At 44.0% G+C, this 24,783-nt stretch overlaps 1 protein-coding gene across 4 annotated transcripts in view; it reads right to left on the reverse strand.

Annotated features, from left to right (window-relative positions):
- Nucleotides 1-24,783, reverse strand: part of LOC114786789 (voltage-dependent T-type calcium channel subunit alpha-1I-like) — a 57,926-nt gene that overhangs the window by 22,231 nt on the left and 10,912 nt on the right. For 3 of the 4 annotated variants that reach the window (XM_028974245.1, XM_028974244.1, XM_028974246.1), the window contains exons 2-10: nucleotides 22,819-23,104; nucleotides 21,081-21,192; nucleotides 20,212-20,345; nucleotides 15,551-15,648; nucleotides 6,966-7,125; nucleotides 6,378-6,705; nucleotides 6,111-6,203; nucleotides 2,273-2,612; nucleotides 1,871-2,187 (exon numbers count right to left, since the gene is read on the reverse strand). In XM_028974245.1, coding sequence (XP_028830078.1) covers nucleotides 1,871-2,187; nucleotides 2,273-2,612; nucleotides 6,111-6,203; nucleotides 6,378-6,705; nucleotides 6,966-7,125; nucleotides 15,551-15,648; nucleotides 20,212-20,345; nucleotides 21,081-21,192; nucleotides 22,819-23,090 — 1,854 coding nt within the window. In that variant the 5' untranslated portion in view covers nucleotides 23,091-23,104. Of the gene's footprint in view, nucleotides 1-1,870; nucleotides 2,188-2,272; nucleotides 2,613-6,110; nucleotides 6,204-6,377; nucleotides 6,706-6,965; nucleotides 7,126-15,550; nucleotides 15,649-19,005; nucleotides 19,083-20,211; nucleotides 20,346-21,080; nucleotides 21,193-22,818; nucleotides 23,105-24,783 lie in introns of those variants that run through there. The other variant, XM_028974247.1, reaches the window with a different exon arrangement.

Consider the following 24,783-nt stretch of genomic DNA (forward strand, 5'->3'; position numbering starts at 1 on the left):
TGGTTAGAAATGGTGATAGGTGTAAAGAATGCTTAGGCCATTCTGCTTTGCCATTCAGAGACTGGCAGCTTAGACAGTCGGATCTGGAATTTCTCCCCTTATCATAAGGGGAAAGGTTCCCTCCCATTTCTCATGCTTTATCTGCCCATCTGCATTACATTTAAATAACATTTACGGAATTTATCAGACTCCCTTATCCAGAGCAACTTACAATCAGTAGTTTCAGGGACAGTGTCTTGCTCAGGGACACAATGATAGTACATGGGATTTGAACCTGGATCTTCTGGTTCATTGGCGAATGTGTTACCCACTATGCTACTACAACCCCATGTGTACTACCACCCCATTAATGTGGACATCTACCCTAGCCTTGTGTTTTGTCTTTTTATTCCAGGCGACTTAGTCTCATGCCTTGTTTTTCTGTTCTGTTTGACCCTCATGGCGGTCTTGTTTGTGAATAAATCCCTTTTGTGTATCAAAATGTTGTCTTACTTCAGCACCTCATTCCTGCTCCAACCCTGAGACATGACTATAGGCCACTCTCCTCCTCATCCTACCTCTCTCCTCCTCATTAGCATTTAAAGCTACAGACCCCAAAACGGCAGACTTTCGTCATGTCCTTATCTCTGCTTGTTACCGCTTGTTATAGGGAGCGTGCAGCCACCCATTGGGATGACAAACTGGAAGCAGTTGTGGAAGCAGTTGTAAATACTGATTGTAAGTCACTCGGGATAAGGGCATCTGATAAATGCTGCAAATGTAAATGGTTTATCCCCTTATTGCTGGCAGCCTTATTCTGATTGACAAAGCTCCACAACGACCACCTGTTACTCTTTACGATTCCTTGGATTTGCCTGTCAGCACCCCTCGGCCCGCTCGATCCCCTGACAATGATTCAGCCTAGCCCTCAGAATTATCTGCCATTGCTGTTGCAGATATTTGCCCAAAGACTATTCTACTGCCCGCCTCCTTTCACTATAGCTACGTCATGGTAACCTTTGACTCTTCTGCTACACACAGTCGCCATCACCCGAGCGGTCTCCTAAACTCTTTCTCATTCACTGCTCAACTCCAAGCATCAACATACCGCTGGCCCAAATCTCCTGCATCATCCCTATGTTCTGACATGTCTCCACATGCACCTTCTACCCCAGGCCTGACCATTTTTAAGACCAAATGTTTGAATCTGCTCTCTCCACCAATATTCCACTCTCTTTCCTGAAAAGAGCCATATAATCATAACTAATTCACTAGGTTAGTTCTTACGTTTAACCAAAATGTTGTTTGGAGGCTGACTTGAACACAGGGATACATAGCTTTGCGGGCTTAGCTAAGGTTAAGACTTATAAAATGGGATTTTATAATGGCCAAATATTTCCAAAACAATTGTCCAGCCTGAGGTCCCCATTGAACCGAATCGAGTCATGTGACCAAACACGTCACATCCGACTGAAGTGAGACTCAGTCAGCTCGCAAACTTTGAGAGAATGAGAGAATGGATCGGATATGTTGCAGATCCAATCCATGTACTAATCATTTAAATCACAGCTTTTTGCGTTCATGTAATTGCGATTACGATTTTGATTAGATTAATTGTGCAGCACTACAAAAAAGTGACTAGTTTGAGATCATCTTGGTATTTTGATTATGGGAGAGATGTCTGGCCACTGCTACATCTGAACTACAAGTATGATTGTGCTTCAGAGGTAAACTGCTTTACTTTTCACTCCACTGCCTCTCTCCTTTCCTAGCTGTATAATTGTTTGCCCTCTTGTTTTTTAATCACTTGTTACTTGAGGCATTTGACAGATGAGAAACACACCATCAAATTGCATAGTTAATGTGATGATAATTACAAAGAAGGGATTACCTGTTCATGGTGTTCAATCCCCATGCTAATGGAATTGATAAGAATTGCTATCATGATGCCTCGGTTGAAGTATTTGCTCTCAACAATTCCCCACAACTTGATGCGTATCTCTGTCCAAAGCTTCATGCAACTGCCCTTTAATGTCCTGCCATCTTTCTTCAAGTCACTTGCTGACTGGGAGCCTTCCCTGTTTTCCACATCACCATCTCCTGCCTCCCCACTGGCTGGAGCATCTGCCACCCCATCACTAACCAGCAAAGCCTTGAGGCAATGTGGGCATGTTTCAGCAGAGGATGTGCTATGGCTACAATGAGACACTGAAAAGAAAAAAATTATTGAAATTGTTCATTAAATATAGAATTGGTTCTATTCAGGAACTAAACACCCTTCATCTGCCCTCACCTTGATATTGTGTCTGTATCCTGTTTCTCCCAATACCACTGACCCTTTCTACAGTGCCACTCCAGCCCACAGCCACCGCATCATGATCCTTGCTCCTGGAATAGCTCCTCAGAGCATGGTAGAGAGCAGCTGAGCGGCGGCGGGTTTTCCGCAGCACATGGCACACCAGCTGGAAGAGTTCTTCGTAGCAGTCACCCGGCTCTGCCAGTGAGGCCAGGGTGCTGGAGGACAAGCACCGCGCCCGCTGCTCCTGCATCAGCTGGTGCTCCCGTTGCTTTGTCTCTGAGAACTGTGTGGCAATCACCACCAGGCACAGGTTGATCATGAAAAAAGAGCCCACCTGAGGGAGGAAAAGGAGCGATGATTATGATGGAGGCTAGTCATGAGCCCCACTGTTAATTTGTTTTTACGGTATTTGATTGGTTTTTACAGTATTTGGTTAGTTATGTGACAGGGCTTATCAATGAAAGTAACAAAAATAATTCAGTGTCTCAGGACATTAGTTACTGTGACCAAGTCTCTTTGACCCATGTGTTCATGTAATCACACATTTATATGGAGAAACTAATTTCTGTTCAGGTCTGTGGGAGGATTTCAATGTTAAACAAATAAAAAAATGAGCAAATTATTATATTATAATTCAACCACCTACTAACCAGGGGGTTCGTCCACGGGGGTTTCTATTGAATGGTATCACTGCGACAGAAGTTGATGTTGCTCTGTATATCATTATCCAATCAAGGCGCTGTCTCAGTTTCAAGGAAACCACCACTTCAACGTATTATTTCAGTTACGTTAGAAACGTTCTCTGTCATTTTTTTCTAGACACTTCAGTAAACTCTCTTTTGGTTCTGGGAGGGTTTGCACTTTAATTATGTTTGTTTTTAATTATGTATGTTAAAATGTTGGACTTTTTCTATGGACATTCATATTCACATGAAGTACCATTTGTACCAATGCCAACAGTAAAGAGCACAGGGTCTGGCTTGCAAAATAAATGGATGTATTCTCCAGACTGAAATCCCCACCAACCCTTCACCCTCCGCATCCATCCACCCACTTTAAACACATCAAGACATCTCTAAAAAGAGCCTAACTATGGAGCTCAGTTTGTCCACCCACACAAGCATAACCTTTGTAGAAGAACATAGCTGTTTCCGTGTAAGTAATGGTTTACGTTTTTAAAGCCAACATATTAATCTAAGCCTAACTTAGCATTAATTTAATCTTTACAGTGCAAGTATTATAAATATATGTGGTAGCCTATAGATATGAGTATGAATGATCACAGCATGTTGCCTAATTTTCCCAGCAGCCAGCCTTCAAATCATACAGAAAATACATGTTGATCTATGCCATATCAGATGATTCTTTCTTTAGTGTCGATGTTGTGCTCCTGATTTGTGTATGTTAAACATGTATAAATGTATGGTTATAAATGTATGAATACTGTTTCATGTTGCTGTAGGGTCATCGTAATTCTCCTGTCTGTGTACGTGCTTGTGCTTCACCCAGTGACAAAACATTTCAACAGGAATAAGTCATTTTCACCAAGCTCCTCAGGGTTCCATTTTATTCCAAAAAGTACACATCAGTGCCCTTATTCTCCAGCAGAAGACCCACCAGATGTATTCAATGGCATCCTGGGAATTCCAAGTCATCTAATGCAAAGGTGGTGAACCTGTAGCTCAGGAGCTTCATGCAGATCATCACATGTTAAATGGCTCTTTACATTTATGTTTTGTTTTTTTATTAATGCTGAACAGGTTGGCCACCCTGATCTAGTACAAGCTCTTTAATAGACACTTTTATTGTAGTTATCTGATTTCTCTGTAACCCTAGTAACTGGTAGCAATTTGGTCTTCAGCTTCTGTAATATGCACTGTGTTCATTTTTAATCACCCTTTCAATCCTGCCAATTTCACTACATCTTTTCTTATTCAGAAACCATCTGGCTGCTTTGTACACTGGAGAGAGTTAAATAAGAAATAACCGTTCTTTTATCCAGATTGGATTCATCAAGGTGATCTGGAGTAGTCCTGGGGTGGTACAAAGCTCAGGGAACAATTCTCCTGTATATACAATCCTATTATACTCTGTGATCATCCTGATTTTGCCCATTTTGAAAACACTGCTTTGCTCTTCTACATTCGCTCGGTATCTCACTATGGCCTGACCAATCGCGGAAGCACCAATGACACCAGGTCTGTCCCAGATGGACCAATGGCAGCTGCTTACCAGGAGCCCTGCCTCCCCTATATCAGCTGCTGCAAGTCCACTCTTCCCCATGAATATTGGTGGACTTCTGTGGAGGATAGCGGTATCAAAGCCCTTCTCACTGAATCGTTCTAAATGTGTCGAGCCAAAGGTCCCATTGTGGCATTGCATGTCAACAAACACCTAAAACACTCCATATTCAAAATGCTCAAATGCACATAGGATTCAAAATGCTCAGTCATAAGGACCTTTTTTGCTCATTAGTGTACCTGCAGGACACATATTTTCATATAGGAATTTAATCCGATCACAGGAAATATGTTTACAATGGTGTGGATTACAAGTTGTGCCAATGGGTCCATGAGGAAGACTGTGACTACTGACACCTCCATCATGGGCTGGAGGCCATGCACGAAGGCATGGCAGTCAACAGGCTCTGGCCATCACGCTTTGAGATGACCATATAAACTCTCAAACTATTGGCTATTTTTATATTTTAATATATGCACTTTCTTCCCCACCTGCAGGGCTGCCATGTTCTGCAGAGACAACACAACTGCTTAATTTAGAATGCAGTCAATTTACAATCTTCAAGCTGTTAATGACCTCTCAGTATACAGTCATAGACCATTTGACTTTCTGCAACAATTATGTCAACGGCTATGAAAAAATCGCAAGGATTTCAAACTATATTCACTGATATAGAATAGCAGCAGAGATTCATAAGTAAATTGAAGTGAAGTGATCATCATTGTGATACACTGCAACACAGCACATGCTTTTAACCCATCACCCTTAGTGAGCAGTGGGCAGCCATGGCAGTTGCCCGGGGAGCAGTGTGTGGGAACGGTGCTTTGCTCAGTGGCTCCTCACTGGCAACTTGGCGGATTGGGATTCGAACCGGCAGCCTTCTGATTACGTGGCTGTTTCCTTAACCACTAGGCCACCACTGCCCCTGAGACAACTTTAATCTCATTTACTAGCTGCTCCAGTCCTCCAGATGTGTCCTGTTGACTTATTACAGGAGCAAAGGCATGCTCAGAACTCAATGATCATTCTTTATGTCAAAAAAAAGTTGTCACGACTGCCATCACACCACCGGGCAACCAGGGGGTGCCACAACAGATCCAGCAACCCAGAGGAAAAATGCGAAGAAGACAGAAAACAACATAAAATGGCAGTAGATAAGCAATAACACAGTGAACTCATTCACTGTGAACTAACTTCACTTCTTTACAAGAGTTATCTTGGATTGACCCTCCCTCATACCGACTGCTACTCTCATGGATTACCCTTGCCTGCCTTACATTTTAGATCCTGATTTAACAAAGTTTTCTTCTGTCCCCAACAAAGATTTCCAAGACTGACACTGAATCCGACTCCAAACCGACCCAAGCACTAAGTCCATTTAAAGTCTGTTTAAAGCCAGCTGCCTTCCAGTTTCAGTATTCTGAGGTTGGTCCTGCCCGCACTCACCACATGGCCTATTGTAGTCGCAGCCCACACTGCTCCTCTGGTGTGCTCCACACCCAGAGCCCCCAAACCACAGCATCACCAGCCACTAGTGCGCCCCACATCTGTGACTCTAAATACTTATTATCACAGGACATGTGTCACTTACAATGATGAGCAGAATGAAGTAGATGAAATTGTAGAAGGAGTGAGCATCCATCACATAATACATGATCTCGACCCAGCCTTCCAGTGTAATCACCTAAATACTCAAAAAGGCATAGACACATAAAGACACAGAACCATTTAAAATGAATAAATTCATATCAATTACTAAAAAATACTGTGGAAACTATTACATATCTACAAGATCTGAATTAATAACAGAACACCGGGCCTGAATTCAATCTCGCAATCCCTCTGGGTTGGCCTTTACCTGGAAGATGACAATCCAGGCATATCCGATGTTGTCAAAGTTGATGGCACCCTTGTGTGGGTTGCGGTAGCCAGTGTGGCACCGGGTGTAATACTGGTTCCAGTTGACACATAGGCCCCGCCCATTGGCGCTACCATTGGCTATGGGTTCAAGGCTAAAGCCAAGGTCCTCCTCCTTTTCCAGGCAGCATTCCCGACCACCTACTCTCCTCGCTGGTACATCCTGGCATGACATGATTCCATTGTCTACCGGCAGTGAGCAGATAAATGGCCGCTCATCATCCTCATTCATTTGGTAGTAAGGCTTTGGAAGTTGAATGCTTGTGGAACTGAAATAGTATAAAAAATAAATTCTTCAACTTTTTCCATAAAAAAGCTTTGGGTAACACTTTCTATGAATACCATCTCTTTCAGTGCACAATACGCAAAGCATTGTGTGCTGTGCTAAAATCAGTCTATAAATGTCTGTCATTGGTTTAACCAGTCTGTTAATAATGGATCTGCCTAGGAAAATATAGTACTTTATTATGAAATATGATAGTGAGATGATGCTTGTTGATAAAATAGGGATTGGGAAAGTATAACTCACAGGGTGAAGTTTTCTTCAGGATAGCAGCGATTACGCAGCAGACCCGCCCAGAGCTGCACTCCAATAATGCCAAAGATGAAGAACACAAAGAAACAGAGCAACAAGACATTGCCCAACATAGGCAGTGTGTCCAGCAGCAGGTTTACCAGGATACGCATACCTGTAGCACACAAGAGCATTCAATGTTCCCCAAATACCTTAAAAACAATTAATGTTTTCTGCTAGATGATTATTTTCACAGTCCTGTTTTACCCATACATTTGTACTAACAATTATTATTTACTAAACTAAAAAAAATTGTTCCCAGTTGGGTTCCTGTTAAATGGTTCAAAATGACAAATGAATTTAAACACTCATATAAACAGCACAATATGATAATCAGCGTAGAAAGTAAATACATTGTATATTTTCTGTCACAACCACGAGCTGGCGGGGGAATGAAGCGCGGAGGAGGGACATACTGCAAACAATGATTTATTAACACACAAACACAACAGGCACGAGGGCCAAAACATGGGAAAACAACAAAGGAACTAATAGAAACAAACCTGCAGACATGTGGCGATTGCCAGCACGGAAAACAACTATACACGTAAGTTGCACAGTCCACATAAAATGTCACAGCCCCAATTGGCTGTTTATAACAAAGCTCCAGCCATGTCCACTTCTATCTCACATCTGTCCATGGCTGGAGCCTTGCTGTCAAGCAGATTGGTGCCAGGTGCATTTCCAGCTGCACCCAATCGTGACATTTTTACAATATTCATTGGTTCAGCGGATAGATTTCTTCACACCCCTGTCACCCATAATCCATAGCATTACCCCCACAGATGCCATAGCACAGGCTGAACCCATAAAGGACACAATTAAATGACCAAAACTGTCTGACACCAAGAAATAGGCTACCAAGGAAAGATGGAATGTTATAAACTTAAGGGATCAAGACTTCTGGGGGTCCTGAGGTTGTGAAGGCATTCCTAAAGAAGACACAGTGTAACCATGATAAAAAAAATCTACCCCTTGGTAACTACCCAGAAATTGGTAAAATTGGTAAAATGTGCCTTGGACTTCTTTCTCTGCTCCATGATATTTCGAGTCACAGAGTGTGACGCAAAAGAATAGAGGAATCGATAACATTGGCAGTAAACAATTCCTGTGCATTGAATTCCTGTGCCCTATAATCAGTAATGGTCCTGTAATCGTCCCCAAACACTACTCCCCGGGCGCCTGTCATGGCTGCCCACTGCTCACTAAGGGTGATGGTTAAAAGCAGAGGACACATTTCGTTGTGTCACCGTGTGCTGTGCTGCAGTTGTATCACAATGACAAGCACTTAAATCGGAACAGGGTTTTGATTCCTACTCTTACTGGAGTGTCTTCTTCTTGGTACTTTCACACAATTGAAAAAGGAAGGGATCCCAGGCTTTACAGGATGCCAGATGATATATGAAGTCTGGTCAAAGACAACCTGACAGTCATCTGGCTGTACTTTTGGATCAATTCCCCATGACCTCATCCCTGTATGATCAGCTGTTACCTAAAACAGCTCACCCAGACGCAACATCTCTCCATGTGAAGGCATGATGGGTTCTAAGCTTGATGAAATGGTTATGTGGGCTAGGATGACATTCAAGTCAAGGAAATCAACAAGGAACATTTTTAAAAAGTACAAGCTGTGCCAACAAAGCAAGATCATCCAATACATCAAGGACAATCCCATTAAGTATCTGGGCAAAATGTATGGTTGGCTGAAGGTTGATTGGAGCTGAAAAATATTGATTAATCTGGTGCGTTGTGAACATGGTTACTTGTCTCCATTTAAAAAAACATAAATGCACACCCAAAAGAGTTGTAGGTCAGACCCCACACAGAAATATATTTTTATATTGTTTTGTTAAAATGTCATCATTGTACTCTTTTTAACTGTATATAATTCTTCTAATAATTAATTAGAATATTCATATACAAACAGCTTAATATTTTAATACAATTATCCTAAAATTAAACATGAAAAATTCTACATATTTTTTAATTATTGTGTATTGTATGCAATTCATTTTGAAAACATCAATGAAAAAACATAACCAGAGACTACAGCAAGTAAAGAAATGCTCCCAGTAATATCCCACAGAAATAGACTGTAAAACACTCTAAACAGTATTTGGATTCTGCCTGCCAATTTGTTCTCACAGTTTGAACTCCTGAACATCCCTTTTGCTTTGACTACCTGTGCTATGCCTGTTACTAATGAATAAAATGGACATGTATGTTGGACATGTATGTTGCATTGATTTAGAAAAATCTTTTATCCAATTTAAGGAATAAAACTCAAGCTTGTTAACAATCAGAAAGCAATCAGGCAACATTGACGAGCTTTCACAGGTTTGTCTATTTATTTATTTATTTTTTGAAAGATGACCATAACCCTTCTACATTCTACAGAATATTCAATATATTTAAAATTTTAATAAAAGTGTGGAAGAGAGTCTGCTGTTGGCCAAGGTGAAGGGGAAGAAAGCAAGACGATTGGAGTTTGTATAGTGGAAGGTTGAAGTCACCAAGGATAATTAAAAGAGTATTTATGGGAAAACTGCTGAGTAGAGAGTCCAATTCATCAATAAAGGTTCCAAGTGACCCCAGTTAGTCCTACACAATCCTACAACTGAACATATAAACAAGCAGTAAACAAAGTCTAGATTCCTACCTTTCCTGAAGGGACCTATCTAAATATGGACTTGAGGCACTCATGAGATTCCTTATATGCTGGTGGACTAAACATCTACAGTCCCTGACAAAAGTCTTGTCGCTTTTCTATTTTTTAGAAACACCTGACAGTCGTGAAAAAAAGATTTATCAAGACAGAAAGGTCAAATGTTGGCAAACAAAATTTTGTTGCCTATACAGAAATTGAACAAATTTACTGCAAACACAAAAATATGTCAGCAAATAAAGTAGTGGTGCTGTGAGATCCAAATTTATTATATTGTATGACAGCGGCGTGTGCTTGATAGTAAACAACAGCTGGTGTAACCGAACCTGAACAATTGTCCATCAAATGTTGTCCTTTTTACCTTCCTTCATCATCAGCGCCGCTTACATTCCACTGAAAGTGGACATGGACACTGCCTTATGTGAGCTGCATGAGGTGCTCACACAGCACCAGATACAGCACCGGGACACTGCGCCTATTGTGCAGGGGATTTTAATAATGCCAGCCTCAAACGCACAGCGGCAAACTTCCACCAGCACGTCACCAACCCACCAGGGGCGAAAGGACATTAGACCATTGTTTCACGACTGTCATGATCCGGACCGGCAGGGGTGACTCCGGATCCGTTTGTCCTGTGTAATGTTCCCTGATCGTGTTCACCTGGTGTATATTTATATAATTGTATAAAGCTATCCTGTTCGTGTCTGTTCGCCCTTGTCTCGTTATTTTGTGTTAAACCCCTGTCCTGTGAAATCGTGCGAATGCGTCCTCCTTCACCCACCTGTAACAGAATGACCCGACCATGTGGACGCAGCCGATCTACGCCCCGCTGAGATCCAGGGAGCCATGGTTGGTCGGGAGGACGTCTGCCCCACAGATCCACGATCCATGTATGGACGTCCCCCGACGCCACCGTCTCGTCCGGATTCCAGCAACGCACCTCCGGTAATCGCCAGTTCACTGCCATGATCCATATCATGTTTTTATCGGTTCCCCAAGCGTGACAGACTCTCGACGGCCTACGAAAGCTACCGTGGGGTCGAGATGATCTGTCACGCTGTCCATGTTCCCCCTGGCGATTCCGGAGGCGGGGGAGTACCGGACCTCGATGGCCTACAAAAGCTACTGTGGGGTCGAGAAGACCGGTCGCGCAGTTCAGGTGCTCCCGGCGTTAACCGAGACGAGGGAGGCGGCGAACTTTCCAGCGGGGCGTGACTGGACTGACCGGAGTGACGGTGCCTGTGGACAGCGATCAGGATGTCGGTCCCCCACGGACAAGCCGTGCTTTGGCCCGGGCCTGACGCCGCCGGTGCAGGACAGCCGCCACTCGTCCTTATGGACTTCTCCCCCCTTTTATGGACCGTTTTGTGGGGCACTCCCAGGTGGAAGTGCCTTTGAGGGGGGAGTACTGTCATGATCCGGACCGGCAGGGGTGACTCCGCATCTGTAGTTCGGACCGGAGTTTCATGTTCGTCCTGTGTTCCCTGTTCGTGTTCATCTGGTGTATATTTATATAATTGTATAAAGCTTTCCTGTTCGTGTCTGTTCGCCGTCGGGTCATTGTGCGTGTTTATGTTCCCTTGTCTCGTGTATTTTGTATTAAACCCCTGTCGTGTGAAATCGTGCGAATGCATCCTCCTTCACCGCCATGTCCAACCCACCCGTGACAACGACAGTTAAGGACGTATACAATCTCATTCACCGTTTGGAAATCCGACCATGCCGCCATCTTCCTCATGCGTAATTACAAACAAAGGCTCAAACAGGAAGTTCCAGTTCAGAGGGAGCTGGCACGCTGAACGGACCAATCGGTGGCCGCTGTTTAGGACGCACTGGATGACGCAGACTGATCCATGTTTCGTAATAGTTCCGGAGGCCTCAGCGAATATACGGAAGCGGTTGTGAGCTTCATAGGGAAACTAACAGACAATACCATGCAGAAAACGATCATCAGAACATTTCCAAATCAGAAGCCGTGGGTGGATAAAACCACCCGTCATTACTGAGCATGACGTGAGGAGAGCCTTCAGGAGAGTGAACACAAGGAAAGCAGCAGGACCAGACGGCATCTCTTGGAGAATCCTCAGAGCCTGCGTAGACCAGCTAGCACCTGTGTTTACAGAGATATTCAACCTATCTCAATCTCAGTAGCTCATCTCTCTGTCAGTGGATCTCCAACTTCCTAACTGGGAGACCACAGGCAGTAAGGATGGGTGGACATGTCTCAGCTTCCATCACCCTCAGCACTGGTGCCCCCCAGGGCTGTGTTCTGAGCCCCCTGCTGCACTCTTTGTACACATACGACTGTGCAGCCACTACAAACTCCACCACCATCATCTAGTTTGCTGACAACACTGTTGTGGTGGGCCTGATCTCTGACAACGACGAGATGGCCTACATGGAGGAGATTGGAAATCTGGTGAACTGGTGCCAGAAGAACAATTTCCACCTCCAATCTCCAATGTCAGCAAGACAAAGGAGTTAATAGTTGACTTTAGTACCAAACAGGAGAGGACCAACCAGACCCCAGTCATCAACAGGAGCCCAGTGGAGAGAGTGGACAGCTTCCGTTACCTCTGTGTTCACATCACGCAGGACTTGTCAAGGTCCTGCCAAAGGCCCGGCATTGTCTCTACCACCTCAGACCCCTGAGAGACTTCAGACTGCCTTCCAAGGTGCTCAGGAACTTCTACTCCTGTACAATAGAGAGCATCCTGAAGGGAAACATCTCAACCTGGTTTGGGAACAGCACCAGGACATGCGAGCCCTAAAGAGGGTGATTCAATCAGCCGAACGTATCATCCGTACCAAACTCCCTGACCTTCAATTAATCTACAACAAACGGTGCAGGACTAGTGCCAGGAAGATCGTGAAGGACCTCAGCCACCCCAGCAATGGACTCTTCTCTGTGCTGCAATCAGGGAAGCGCTTCCGCTCCCTGAAATCCAACACAGAGAGAATGAGGAGGAGCTTCTACCAGCAGGCGATTTGAGCTCTCAACAACCACAACAATTCATAGTATTGAATTCATAGTATTGAACTCTAATACACTCCAGCACTTTCACTCTAACTCTCAATCACTTCTGGACTCAATTCCCCTAGAAACTTTTAATTACATTTTTAACTCTTTTTACCCTTGCACGTTTACCTTGTTGGTGGTTTGCCAAGGATTCAAACTATTTATTGATGAAGTCGTCAAGAAAGAAAGCAGTCTTGCATGCCTCCCAGAGTTCATCAATATTCTTTGGTTATGTCTTCCATGCTTCCTCTTTCATCCTACCCCACACATGCTCAATGATGTTCATGTCTGGTGACTGGGCTGGCCAATCCTGGCCATCTTGATCTTCTTCGCCTTGAGGAACTTTCATGTGGAGATGGAAGTATGTGATGGAGCACCATCCTGCTGCAGAATTTGTCCTCTTTTATGGTTGGGAATATAAAAGGTAGCTAGGATTTCTTGGTATTTCAGACTATTGATGTTGCCTTCCACCCTGCAGATCTCTCACACACCCCATACTGGATGTAACCCCATACCATGATTTTTCCGCCACCGAACTTCACTGTTTTCTCGGATCCATGCGGACTCCAACTGTGGTGTAATTCAACAGAAGATTCGTCTGAAAAATCCACCTTCGGCCACTTTTCCAGCATCCACCCTTTTAACAATTGTTTTTTTTGTTTAGTGCTGCTTCTGGGCACTGATTTGACCATTTCGAGACAGAATCCAACAAACTGTTCAGGTTGACACAGGGACTTCAGGTGACCAGGTCTTGTGGAGCTCTGCTGCAGTGGAAATGGGCTGGCCTTGGATTTTTGACCCAACAAACGGTTCTCTCGAGCAGTTGTCTTGTGGGGTCTGCCTGATCTGGGCTTGTCAAAAACATCTCCAGTCTCTTCAAATCTTTTTTTTTTGAAGGTTTCTGCCACATCAGCAGTGGATCTAGTCTTCAGCCTCTTGATAATCAACACTTTAGTCTCAGGCTGAATCTTAGGCATGTTTTCAGAGGTCTAGTTGCAGTTGATGTGAAGGTTTAGTGTACTGGGGTTCTTTTTATACACACCTGAGACCTAATTGATCTATTATTAGTCACAGGTGAAGCTCATATGACAAGGTGACAACACGTCATAACACACTGGGTTTTACCAAGCTTTGAATATTTGAATACCTTTTGACAGTTTCATTTTGCACTGACACATTATTACAAAAGCTGTTGGGAATAAATTATCTTGATTAGAAATATATTTCAGCAGCACTTGAGGTCAATTTGTACAAGACTTTTGTCAGGGACTGTAGGAGGATATCAGTGTGGATGCAGTCCACTTAGATGATATCAAGAATTCGTTTCAGGTTTCTCATGAGGAAGACTTCAAGCTGTTTCATGTGTATTCTATAGATTCCAAACTGTATAATAATGTGAAGTGAAAGTGAAGTGATTGTCATTGTGATACACTGCAGCACAGCACACAGTGCACACAACGAAATGTGTGTAGGGGCGGTGCTTCTCTCAGTGGCAACTTGGCGGCTGGGGATTCGAACGGCAACCTTCTGATTACGGGGCCGCTTCCTTAATCATTAGGCCGCCACTGCCCCAACAGGCCACCACTGTAGAGAGGCACACTGCTTGGCAGAACTGCTACTTTTTTAAGATTCATAGATGGTAGTTCTCAAAAACATGGGTATGCAGCCTGCCTAAAGGCAGAGGTGGTCTGGTTGATGCTTTTGGATGTCATCATCAACTAGGCAATTGGGTACTAGAATGGTGTCGAGGGAGCAAAAGTGCTGAACAGCCTTCAGTGGGGTTCCTTTGATAGGGAGATGGGAGAGTCTCTTGGATCATAAACTATGTTGTTTGAGTGTCAAGCCAAAACCCAGAGAGTGATACACAAAAGACACAAAGTGAGGTCCATGGTTGAATATATTATAAAGGGCTTTGTTCCCGACACTTCTCCTGGATTTGACGGACAAAGATCATGTCCTGAGTATGAAGCCATATTGTGTCTCTATAATATTCTCAGTGATGTATTTCATGAGGCGGGACAGCATTACTTTTGACAGGGCCCTTCCAGCTACTGAGCAAAGGCATATACCACTGTAGGCAGTTTGGTGTCTTTTCCAGAACTCCACCTTGTAAACTTTAAGTCCTTGGGCCCTTTTTTAGTAGGTTGCTGTTTCAGATAGGTTCTTTATATGCTAGAGTTTGGTATTTGCAACTATAAATTCTGTGCAGCCTTATTTAGGATTCACACTGCTCTCCTCCCAGGGGAGTAAGGTATGGTCTCTGTTCTTTTTGACCTGGACTAGACCAGACTGGACTAGCCATCCTTCTTTGCAGCCTACTTCGAATGTCCATACCCTCCTGGATTCTCAGTCTCAGCCTGGAGTCAAACAGGCCTCACAGATGGACCAATATCATAGCATCAAATTTTTCTGAAATCAAATTAGGTTATTGCCAGTTTCACTTTTTAATTATGATTATTTGTGTGATTGTACATGATTACAAAGTCTCTTCCTGAAAAATATCAGTCTTATTTTGGGGACAACTTTAAAAAAAACTAACTACCCAAAAATTAGTAGTTAGTTTCTCTTCTTCAAAATACATATAAATACCAAGTGCATCTTTCTTTTTGTGCCTGTTAATGTAAGTCATGGCTATGTTGTGCCATAAAACTTCAAGGTTCACTACAATGTGTGAAAAAGTTATTTGAATACTTGATAGTGGATTTCAAGCCACAAGCTTCTGGTAACAAGTCCACTTCCTTTGCCGCAAGGCCACCACTACCCCAGAAAAAATTTTTGCACAGGGTGAAATGCATTAATGAAATTGCATTAAATTACGTAAACAACACTAACATGCAGCTGTACACAAGCACTTACTTGGCACTCGGTTGATGGCTTTCAAAGGACGAAGTACCCTAACAGTTCTGATTGCAGTGAGATTGATGTTCTGCAGGTCTAACGAATACTCAACCACCCTAAAGAAATGACAGAGTAAAAATATCATTATGCTGCCCAATGAGAATGTCTATGCACTGTGTAATATTTATGTGTAAATTATGACTCGTGCAAAAATACTGAAGTGAGCATATGAGGTAGAAATGTCAACACACAAAAATGAATTCTTTCATTCATAAATGAACAGTCTGCCATTGCCGGTGAGATGCTGCAAACATGTCCACCGTAAGCAGGGCCGGCTTAACTCATTTGGAGGCTTAGACTTAATGTCTTTTATTTGAATGAACCAATTCCAATTTAAAATACTTAGAAAGAATAACAAAAAATATTGATCTTATTGAAGGCTGATTAGATGGAGGTGTCAGGATTGACTGCAGCTGGGCTCATCACCGGTGGGCAGGCTCCAGCCCGAATGGCCAGAGTACTGCCCATGGGAGTTGATCGCACCCTGGGTCCAGAATGCCAGCAGGGTGGATGACCCTCGGAGTCACCGGTGGGAGGACACGGATGATATAAGCTATAATTACAGGGATTTTTGTTGGGCGGTCGGGGCCAGGATGGCTCCACCCAGCGCGCGCGTCCGAGATTGTCGCAACATCCACAAAGACCCACGTGACTTCCGAGGGTACAAGGTTGACACGGACTACGACGAGGATGACGCCGATTGGGCGGTCGGTGCAGGGATGGCTCCGCCCATCGTGCCCATCCAGGATCGTCGCGAGGTCCGTGGAGATCCACGTCACTCCCAGAGGCGCAACAACAGCGAGGAGGAAGACAGCGATGCGGGGGTAAGCTGGTGGAAAAGTGTGACAGGAGGTCGACAGCCAGCAACTGCACTGCCGGAACTGCCTCGCAGGGAAGATGCCTTCCCAGCTCCAGTCGACGACCCGGCTTCCCTCTGCCCGGATGTTCCCCAGCTGAACGTCAGCGCCTCACCAGCGCCCCCGCATGCTGGAGAAGACGTCCACCACCCCCCACGCCACACGCCCATCACCATCTCCACCAACGAGCCCAGCCCCGTGTGGGACAGCCCAATGGTCCCGGGACCCTTCAGTGGGGCAGCAGACACTGATGAGATCAGCACCATCCTCGCGTGTCTGACTGGGTCAGCATGGGGCTGGGGTGCAACCCTCTGGCAGCAGGGAGAGACAGACAGAAGGAGTTTTCAGGACTTCCTGCAGAGACTGAGGGCGGAGTTTGATTGGCCAGAGCCTGAGCCAGGGATCAAACTCTGCCCCTCCACCACATCCAGTGCCAGTCAGGATCCAGGGCAAGAAGACTCAGCACTGGCAGGCAACGAGAAGGTCGCACCTCTCGAGATCCTGGCTGTGCCCCCTGAAGAGGTCTCTCTTCTGTTTGTCTCTGTGTGTGTGTGTGCATAGTATTTGTGTCCGTATGTCGCCCCCACTTCCCCTCTTTGTGTCGACCAGATGGGGACCCAGCAGCGGAGCCGAACCCCAGGGAGGGAGTTCCTAACCTGACTGCACTGGTCCAAGATGAGGTGGACGAGCCCCAAGGGGGGGAGTGCTCCCCCAAATAATTTTATATGGGGGGTGCAGTTCAGATTGGGGGCTCCTCCTGAGGGGAGGGTAGGTGGGGAAGCGATGGAGCAGGGTGAGGAGGGCGGGCCAGGCATGGGCCTGCGTCCGCCTCCAGAGGGGTGGAGCGCCATAGAGCCCCCTGGTAGGCATGAGGACCCAGCTGGGACAGGCAGGAAGAGGGCCTGCTTGTCCCAATGGACGCAGAAGGGGCTAGCTGGATGGTCTGGCAATGCCCCCCCCCCCCCCCCCCCCCCCCCCCCCCCCCCTTGGCACCAGGTCCGTGAGAGGGGCTGAGAGCGAGAGGGGCTGCATGGTCCCAGAAGGCACCAGCCTGGGGTGCCTGGAACGGTCGCCGGAGGCTCCGGGGCCACCTCCCTGCGCGGTGCAGGGAAAATTGCAAGACGCGTCAGAGGGGACGTGCGGAGACAGGGCCCGCACGTACCCGGATGGATTGGCCCTGATTTTTGTGTGCAGGTCCGCGGGTCCGCGGGACCATGCCAGGGAGCCAGGCTGAGGGTCCGGGGCTGCCATGAGGGACCACGCCGGGGAGCCAGCCCGAGGGTCCGGGGCTGCCACGCCTGACCACGCCGGGACCGGGTCCTCCAAGGGGAGGATAGAGCAGAGCAGGAGCCCTGTGGTTGCCGCTGTCCACCCCGCCGCCTCCACTGATGGTATTGCTTGGGCTCTGAGGACATAGCCCTTGGAGGGGGGGGCTCTGTCAGGATTGACTTCAGCTGGGCACATCACCGGTGGCCAATCCTGACGGCGCATAAAAGCCGGACATTTCCGCCCCTTCAGAAGGGACGACATTTTAGTGGACCTTAGTGCACGCATGTGAATGTGTGTATTTTTGAGTTCTGGCAATCGGCACACGCCTGCGGGCTAGTTTATGTTGATTCCCCGTTATTTCCCGTTCGTGGCCACTGCTCCATTGTTTATTTGTATTTGTTTATTGTTTATTTATTAATAAAACCCCTTCCCAGCATGTCCTGCTTCTGCGCTTCCCTCCCCCGTCAGCACGCAAGCGTGACAGGACGGCTCTGAAGTTTTCAAGACAGGTAAGAGTGATATTCCACTAAACCACCTTTTTCATTGGTGGATACAATAATGTTATTGTCTAGGCCCTTTTCTTTTTTATTGGCTGGTAAGTCGCTACTGTGCCGCAGTCTGAGAAATATTGTTGAAATTCTATATTAAAAACTAGGGTCCCTACACTGATAAAGATCAGACGAAATTTGATTATTTAATTTGAGAATTTTATTATTGAAAATTACAATGTAACTTTCATAGCGATTCAAACACAGAAATATTAATTATTTACTAAGAAAATCACGTGCTTATGAATCAATTCATAAATGAATTCACAACCACACATTTGGGTTCAATTGACCCTACAACAACAATCAGAAAAATCTACAAATGAAGGCCATCCATGGATGAAAGCGCAAAGATCTGAGTAACTTGACTGCCAAGTCCACATGTTCAGAGCATCTTGGTCTTGGTCTCCAATACAATTAATATTTTCAATTAATAAAACTTAACTTACATACAATAAGTAATTGTTCACTCTAATTGCGTTAGCGGTAGCACAGTGTTTTCTGGTGGATTCAGTTCACCTCTCATAGTCCAAATCATTACCCATTAATATTTTGCAATCTCTGCCATTCAGCCTGTTATGCTTCGTATTTAGTGAATAGAATACTATTGCTTAATAGATATACTATTGTATAATCTGTTTTGTTTACTGTTCAGTTTATGTCACTGGGTTTTGGGTTTAATACATTTTTAATGATTCATTTGGGGCACCAAGGATGTAATAACCGTTTTGTCATTTACTTTTCAGCTTTTCCTTGCTGCCAACAGTGTGTTTTCAGTTCTTCTACCACCAACCAGAATGCACTCTCTGTGATGAACAGTGTTTTTAGCTTGAAAGATGAAGATATGACAAGAATAAAACAAGTACAGTGTAACAGAGCTTTAAAACTACCGTAAAGAAATGCAAAGCACCTGGAAAACATGGTTGAAAATGTGGAATGAATAAATATTTCACCAGATTGTTTCACAACAGAGAATAGTGCTTTATAATGACTGGAAGAGATCAAAATATTGGATAATAATTGGAAAATATTGGATAATAATGAGTCATTCAATGTGTGAATGAAACAGCAGAGCTGGTCAACTTTGCAGATAGAACGGTGAACAAGCAGATAGAACGGTGAACACTATTTAATTAGCACAAAAGCGTCTGCTGTTGTCTGGCATATTGTGGCAATGGGCTGTGAAACTAACCCATTTAGAGGCAATGGATAAATGGAAGCATGGTGCAGAAAAGCAGATGAAGATGTATCCAGATGTTTCTGAAGACAGCCTTGCTGTTGTGCCTCATAATGCTGGAGCTCCAGATATGACAGCATGACTGACAGAGCTAGACTTTTGCCTGTGCTGGTTGTCCCAATTGTTTGTACTTGTCCCTGTCAGTATAAATTATTTCTTTTGTGGACAATCGTTGTCTAACCACAACCTACATAACCCCATCTGAGCAAGAGTTCTGTCTTTTTTATATCCATTGCTTTATATTTAGACGCTTGTTCTCCTTTCAGCTTCATAATTCTTTATCTTAAATAATCAATTTAAAACAATTTTTACCTTTTTTGAGTAGAACTAAAACAGAAAGAACTGATTTTGACCATTTTAAAAAGAATGTAGATTTTGTCTGGTGACTGCCGTCCCAGTCATTCAGTAATTAAGTAGGAAGGTCGATGCCATCAGGGGATTCTTGGCAAAATACCGGCAACTTGTGAGAAGTGGTGACACACAAGAAAAAGTGGTGATACTGTCAAGACCAAAAAGCCAGTGTGCACTGGCCCAATTTGAGCACTGAAACCACCATAATGCCGATCTGCAACAGAACAGAGAACTAACAGTAATCAGCACCAATCAAATCTCCAACTTTTAGGACCATGATTTGATGTGATTCAGATCATCATCTGATGAGTAAGTGAATAGAAGAATTTAATATTGGTGAAAACTTCCAGATCTTACCCTGCCATGACTATGAAGAAATCTAGTCTGTTCCAGGTGTCACCCAGGTAACAACGGTGGCCAAAGATCCCCAGTGCGACCATCTTCACCACCATCTCCACAGCAAAGAATATATAAATAAAGGCATCAAAAGCCTGTAGTGAGAAAGGACAGAATTAATTACTAAATGATAATCCTTGTGTGAAAAAATATATATTATCAGGGACAAGCTATCAAACTGAGTGATTAAGAAACACAGTAGAAATATAAATAAACATATCACAGATTCCCAATTTGAAGTGGAATAAAGCTCCTTAGCACAAGCTATCTGCACCTGTCTGGGATGTATTATAAAAAAAGCTGTCCATATATTTAATTTAGATCATAATTTAACAAGTGGGACTGGGGCATAAATCCATTATCAGTTTTAAGATGAGGGTCCTTCAGCTGGTCACATGAGTCTATTCTCAGATGTTCCATTTCAACATTTATTGGAAGCCAATGAGAAGTATTCATATTTGTTTGTTTATTCCTTTTTTGTTTAGTTTATTTTACATCAAAGACTCAACTTGGCTTGCTGAAGGGTACTGAGCTTCTAAGCATTAATAAAAATATGTTTGATGGTAATTTACAAAATCAACTTAAAATATTGATGTGAAAATCAATATTATTTTTTTTTTACATGTGCCTCGCCATTTTGTCTCTCTGTATGCTACCAGAGAGATGGTAAAATGAACCAAAACAATAGAACCAAAAAAAAAGCATTTGAATGAACCGTCATCCAGAACCCTCATGAGACTGTTCACATTTTTACACTTTTTATCTAGTTTCATATAAATTTTAGAATGGATAAGAAACACAAAATACAGAGAGATAAATTATTCACTCACCTGCAGAATCTGGCAGCGGTCGGAGGAGCAATCAATGTTCTCACAGGGCTGGTACATGCCCAGAGTCACACAGTTCAGCAGAATCACCATCATGCTGACACGCTCAAACCAAGTATCACACAGAGTTAAGAAAAATGCATTAAATACAGTAACAATACAGTGACTAAGAGGTGGTGGCACATGGATACTCTTTTCCAGTTTTACATACTTTAAACTTGCTTCATTTTTACAGATTCAGCCACTTATCAACCTGCTAATTTCCCTAAATCTGCACCTAAGCAGATGTGACAACATCTGGCAAGTAGACAGGCAAACAATTAGAATGGCTTTCTCAAGACAGTAGCAGGCTATAAAATGACAACACAGCTCTCTGGTGTGAAGCTGAGAAGTGGAATGGCACACATGCTTATTTCCTTCTCTTGTCTTTCTTTTTCCACAAGTGCATTCACTTCAATCGCTCCCAGCTCGAGTGAAGCTTTCACGCTTGAGTTTTGACAATTTGCAGCGAGATCATGGCCTCTTCTGTCTATGACAATGTGAAGCCTTTTATTGGAGGAGCCCGGGGATCGCTCAGTGTTCCAGGATGGGCTCAGTTTCACCTCAGTGGCACCTCGGCGGATCAGGATTCGAACCAGCAACCTTCTGATTACAGGGCCTCTTCCTTAACCGCTAGGCCACCACTGCCACCATTCTGTCTTGTCCGTAGCCCCACTATTCTACATAAGAACGGACCAGTCCGCGGTGAGACAGCTGAGATAAAGAGACACTGAAGAAACTGAAAAAAAGTGCCACAAGTACACACTTTCAAATAAAATATCTTCCAGCTGGTGAAGCTGGTCTTAACTGAGGATGGAAATGGTGTGAAATATGAAGGACTCCTGGGATCTATTCATGATAAAAGGGAGAGGCTGAGATATTAATGATCATCTCCACAGTCTTGTGTCTGCACCAAGAAACAGGCTGGATCTCATTTTGTCTGTGGGCTGACTCGTCTTGAAGTAGCTCCAATTAGTGTGGTGTTGTCTGCAAATTTAATAATAATCCCAAGCGGCTGACTTTTGGAGGAGCAGGCACTGTAAATTCACCACACTTGTCACACACGCCTTCCCAAGTGAAACATAACAGATATGACTGGTGTACAGTATGATATTAATTCATGGAACAGGCATTTAGTACATTGGCGAATAAAAAAAAAAGTTTCTTCTACGCAACTTGAATCTATGTCTCCCAAAAGCCTGTTGTCAGTTCTCTGTCATGCTCCCGTCTTCTTTTCCCCCTACCGCTCACGTGACTGTTGCCATGTGGTCCATGTGTCATGTTTGCTTGTTGCCAACCTTCTAGACTGCTGCACTCATCGCTTGGCTGCAAGAGCATACTCTGATCTCATTAAAATGAAAAAAAGGCTCCTTTATTCCACACATTTGCCTGTCTTTCCCCCGCAATGGCAATATAAATGTTTATAAAATCATGCTAAATTATAAGCTATGGAAACAAGTGACTCATTTTAGAAGTCGACAAACAGGATCCCACACTTGACAAGTTGATGGTATGTGCCATACTGTATGTACATATGTTTCAACAGAGACGCTTCTTGTGTTTCGGACACTTACGTACCACGGTTTATCATGCAGATGGTGCCCAAGCTTATGTAATGAAAAGTGTACTCATGTACTGACACATCCCATTCTAGTGCTCGTGGGCCGCAGAGGCCATTTTATATATAGCTCTTCAAGGATATGGACTGGAGACCATGTAGATGCACCAGCTTCGGGGGAAGGTGGTTTGTTTGAGGCAGAAGAACACTATGGGGACCAACTCGGGATACGGCACCACAAGGGCACTCAGGTCACTGCTGAGATCATCCTCCTCCACTTCCTGTTCTGCCATATCTTCTTCTTCTGGCGCCTCCTCTTTCACTGGCATCTCCCCTGTTAGGTTAGGACAGTAATGTGTTTCACAAGGGCCCAATGTCCTTCCTGCAAGTGCGGAACCCTCTTCTTCAGTTTTCATATCTGCTGGATGGCCTGTTGTAAAAGAAGAAAGCAAGTGAGATAGAGTGTGCTTTTAATATGGCCAAAAATGAGTGTCATTACCTGAAAGGTTGTTATGTTATGTTATGTTATGTTATGGTTAAACAGTTAAAGTTATGATAATGTTGCAGGCCAGGTACCCGCAAATCTGGCAATTTACATGAAAGATTGTAGCAACATACGTTCCTATGGTCTTCCATATTTCAGCAAGGCGAGGTTAAAACACATCCCAAATGTATTACAACAGCATGAATTCCAAGCGGATGGACTGGCCTGCCTGTACAACAAACCTCTCCACAAGGGAAATATTGTAAGCCTCATGAAATGAAAGATCCAACGTTTTCCAGAACATTAGTACAGCAAACTTCTCCCACATACTACCTCATGGTTTGCAGAGCATTTGGGAAATAAGCCCTATCACAGCTGCTGAAGAAATTGCCATGAAGGCAGGTTACTGTTAATGCTGGGAAATTTTAAAAAGTTCCTTCCATTTAGGAAGTTAGAAGATCAAGAGAGACAGTAACAGGAGAAACCAAACCATATATTGTAACAATGACCATGATATGGGCCATCCGAAGTTCTTCTGATCCCAATATGTTGCTTTAGATGACAAAAGTTGATGTATATATTTCAAGTGCAGGGACAGAATGAACTTTTCCCAGGTGAAGTCAGGAGTCAGTTGTTATACAACTGAAATCACTGGTCAATACATGTATGCAATTAGGAAAATGAGGAATGTTCATAGGTATTATAAGCTATTATATTATAAGCTATTATAAGTGTATGTGTTATCTAGATTCTGGATCATGCATGCAAATTCAGTCATGATATTTCTATTATGACTGTTCTGTTATTCTGTTATGGTGAATGCGGCATGAGTAGGTTTGAATGGGAGGGTGACTGTGTGTGTGTGCGTGTGCCCTGTAGTGGGTTAGGGTGCCTCGCCCTGGGCGAGTTCCCACCCTGCGCCCAGTGTACCAGGATGGGCTCCAAGTGCCATAACCCTGAGTAACATGACTAAGCGGTTATGAATAGTGAGTAAGTGAGTAAGCTGAGAGTAAAACAGGGCCACGTGACTCGCCAGACCTTTAAAGTGCCACGTCTCCCCTGTCTCTGGCATTAACAGCCCAGATTCTCTGCTGTAGCTAGTTTTGCCCTAGCCATCCAAATAAGTACTGCCTTGGTGTAAACTGGAACTGCATTAAATCAGGATGCATAGTGCAGTACACAGAACTTTAAACTGGATTTGCAACAGGACTAACTGTCCTGCAAAGTAATAAGCAGATTTAGCCTTACAATTACACATTATTTGGGCCTGTCAGTATGACAGAGCATTTACTATTGTGTTGGGAATACGTTTTTGGCTCTCTGAGGGTACCCGTTGAAGCTAGCAACTCAGAAGTCGAGGCGAGGTCGAAGGGGGTTGGGGAAAACCCAGAAAACCTGGAAAACTGGGAAAAAGGCAAAGAAGAACATGTGTTACATTCAAGGCTGCCACTCTGAGACCGTGAAATGCACAGAAACAACGATATCTGATATATTGTTGGCTTCAGTTGGTCCTACAGACTGGCCAGAAATTGAATTAAAAGTTTAAAAATTAGGGTTTACTGTTGTTTAGAGGAGATCCACTAATTAGGGTAGCCGTCAAAGCTAGTGACCCAGAAGTTGAGATT

Source organism: Denticeps clupeoides, chromosome 3 (genome assembly GCF_900700375.1).
Source record: "Denticeps clupeoides chromosome 3, fDenClu1.1, whole genome shotgun sequence".
NCBI lineage: Eukaryota > Metazoa > Chordata > Actinopteri > Clupeiformes > Denticipitidae > Denticeps > Denticeps clupeoides.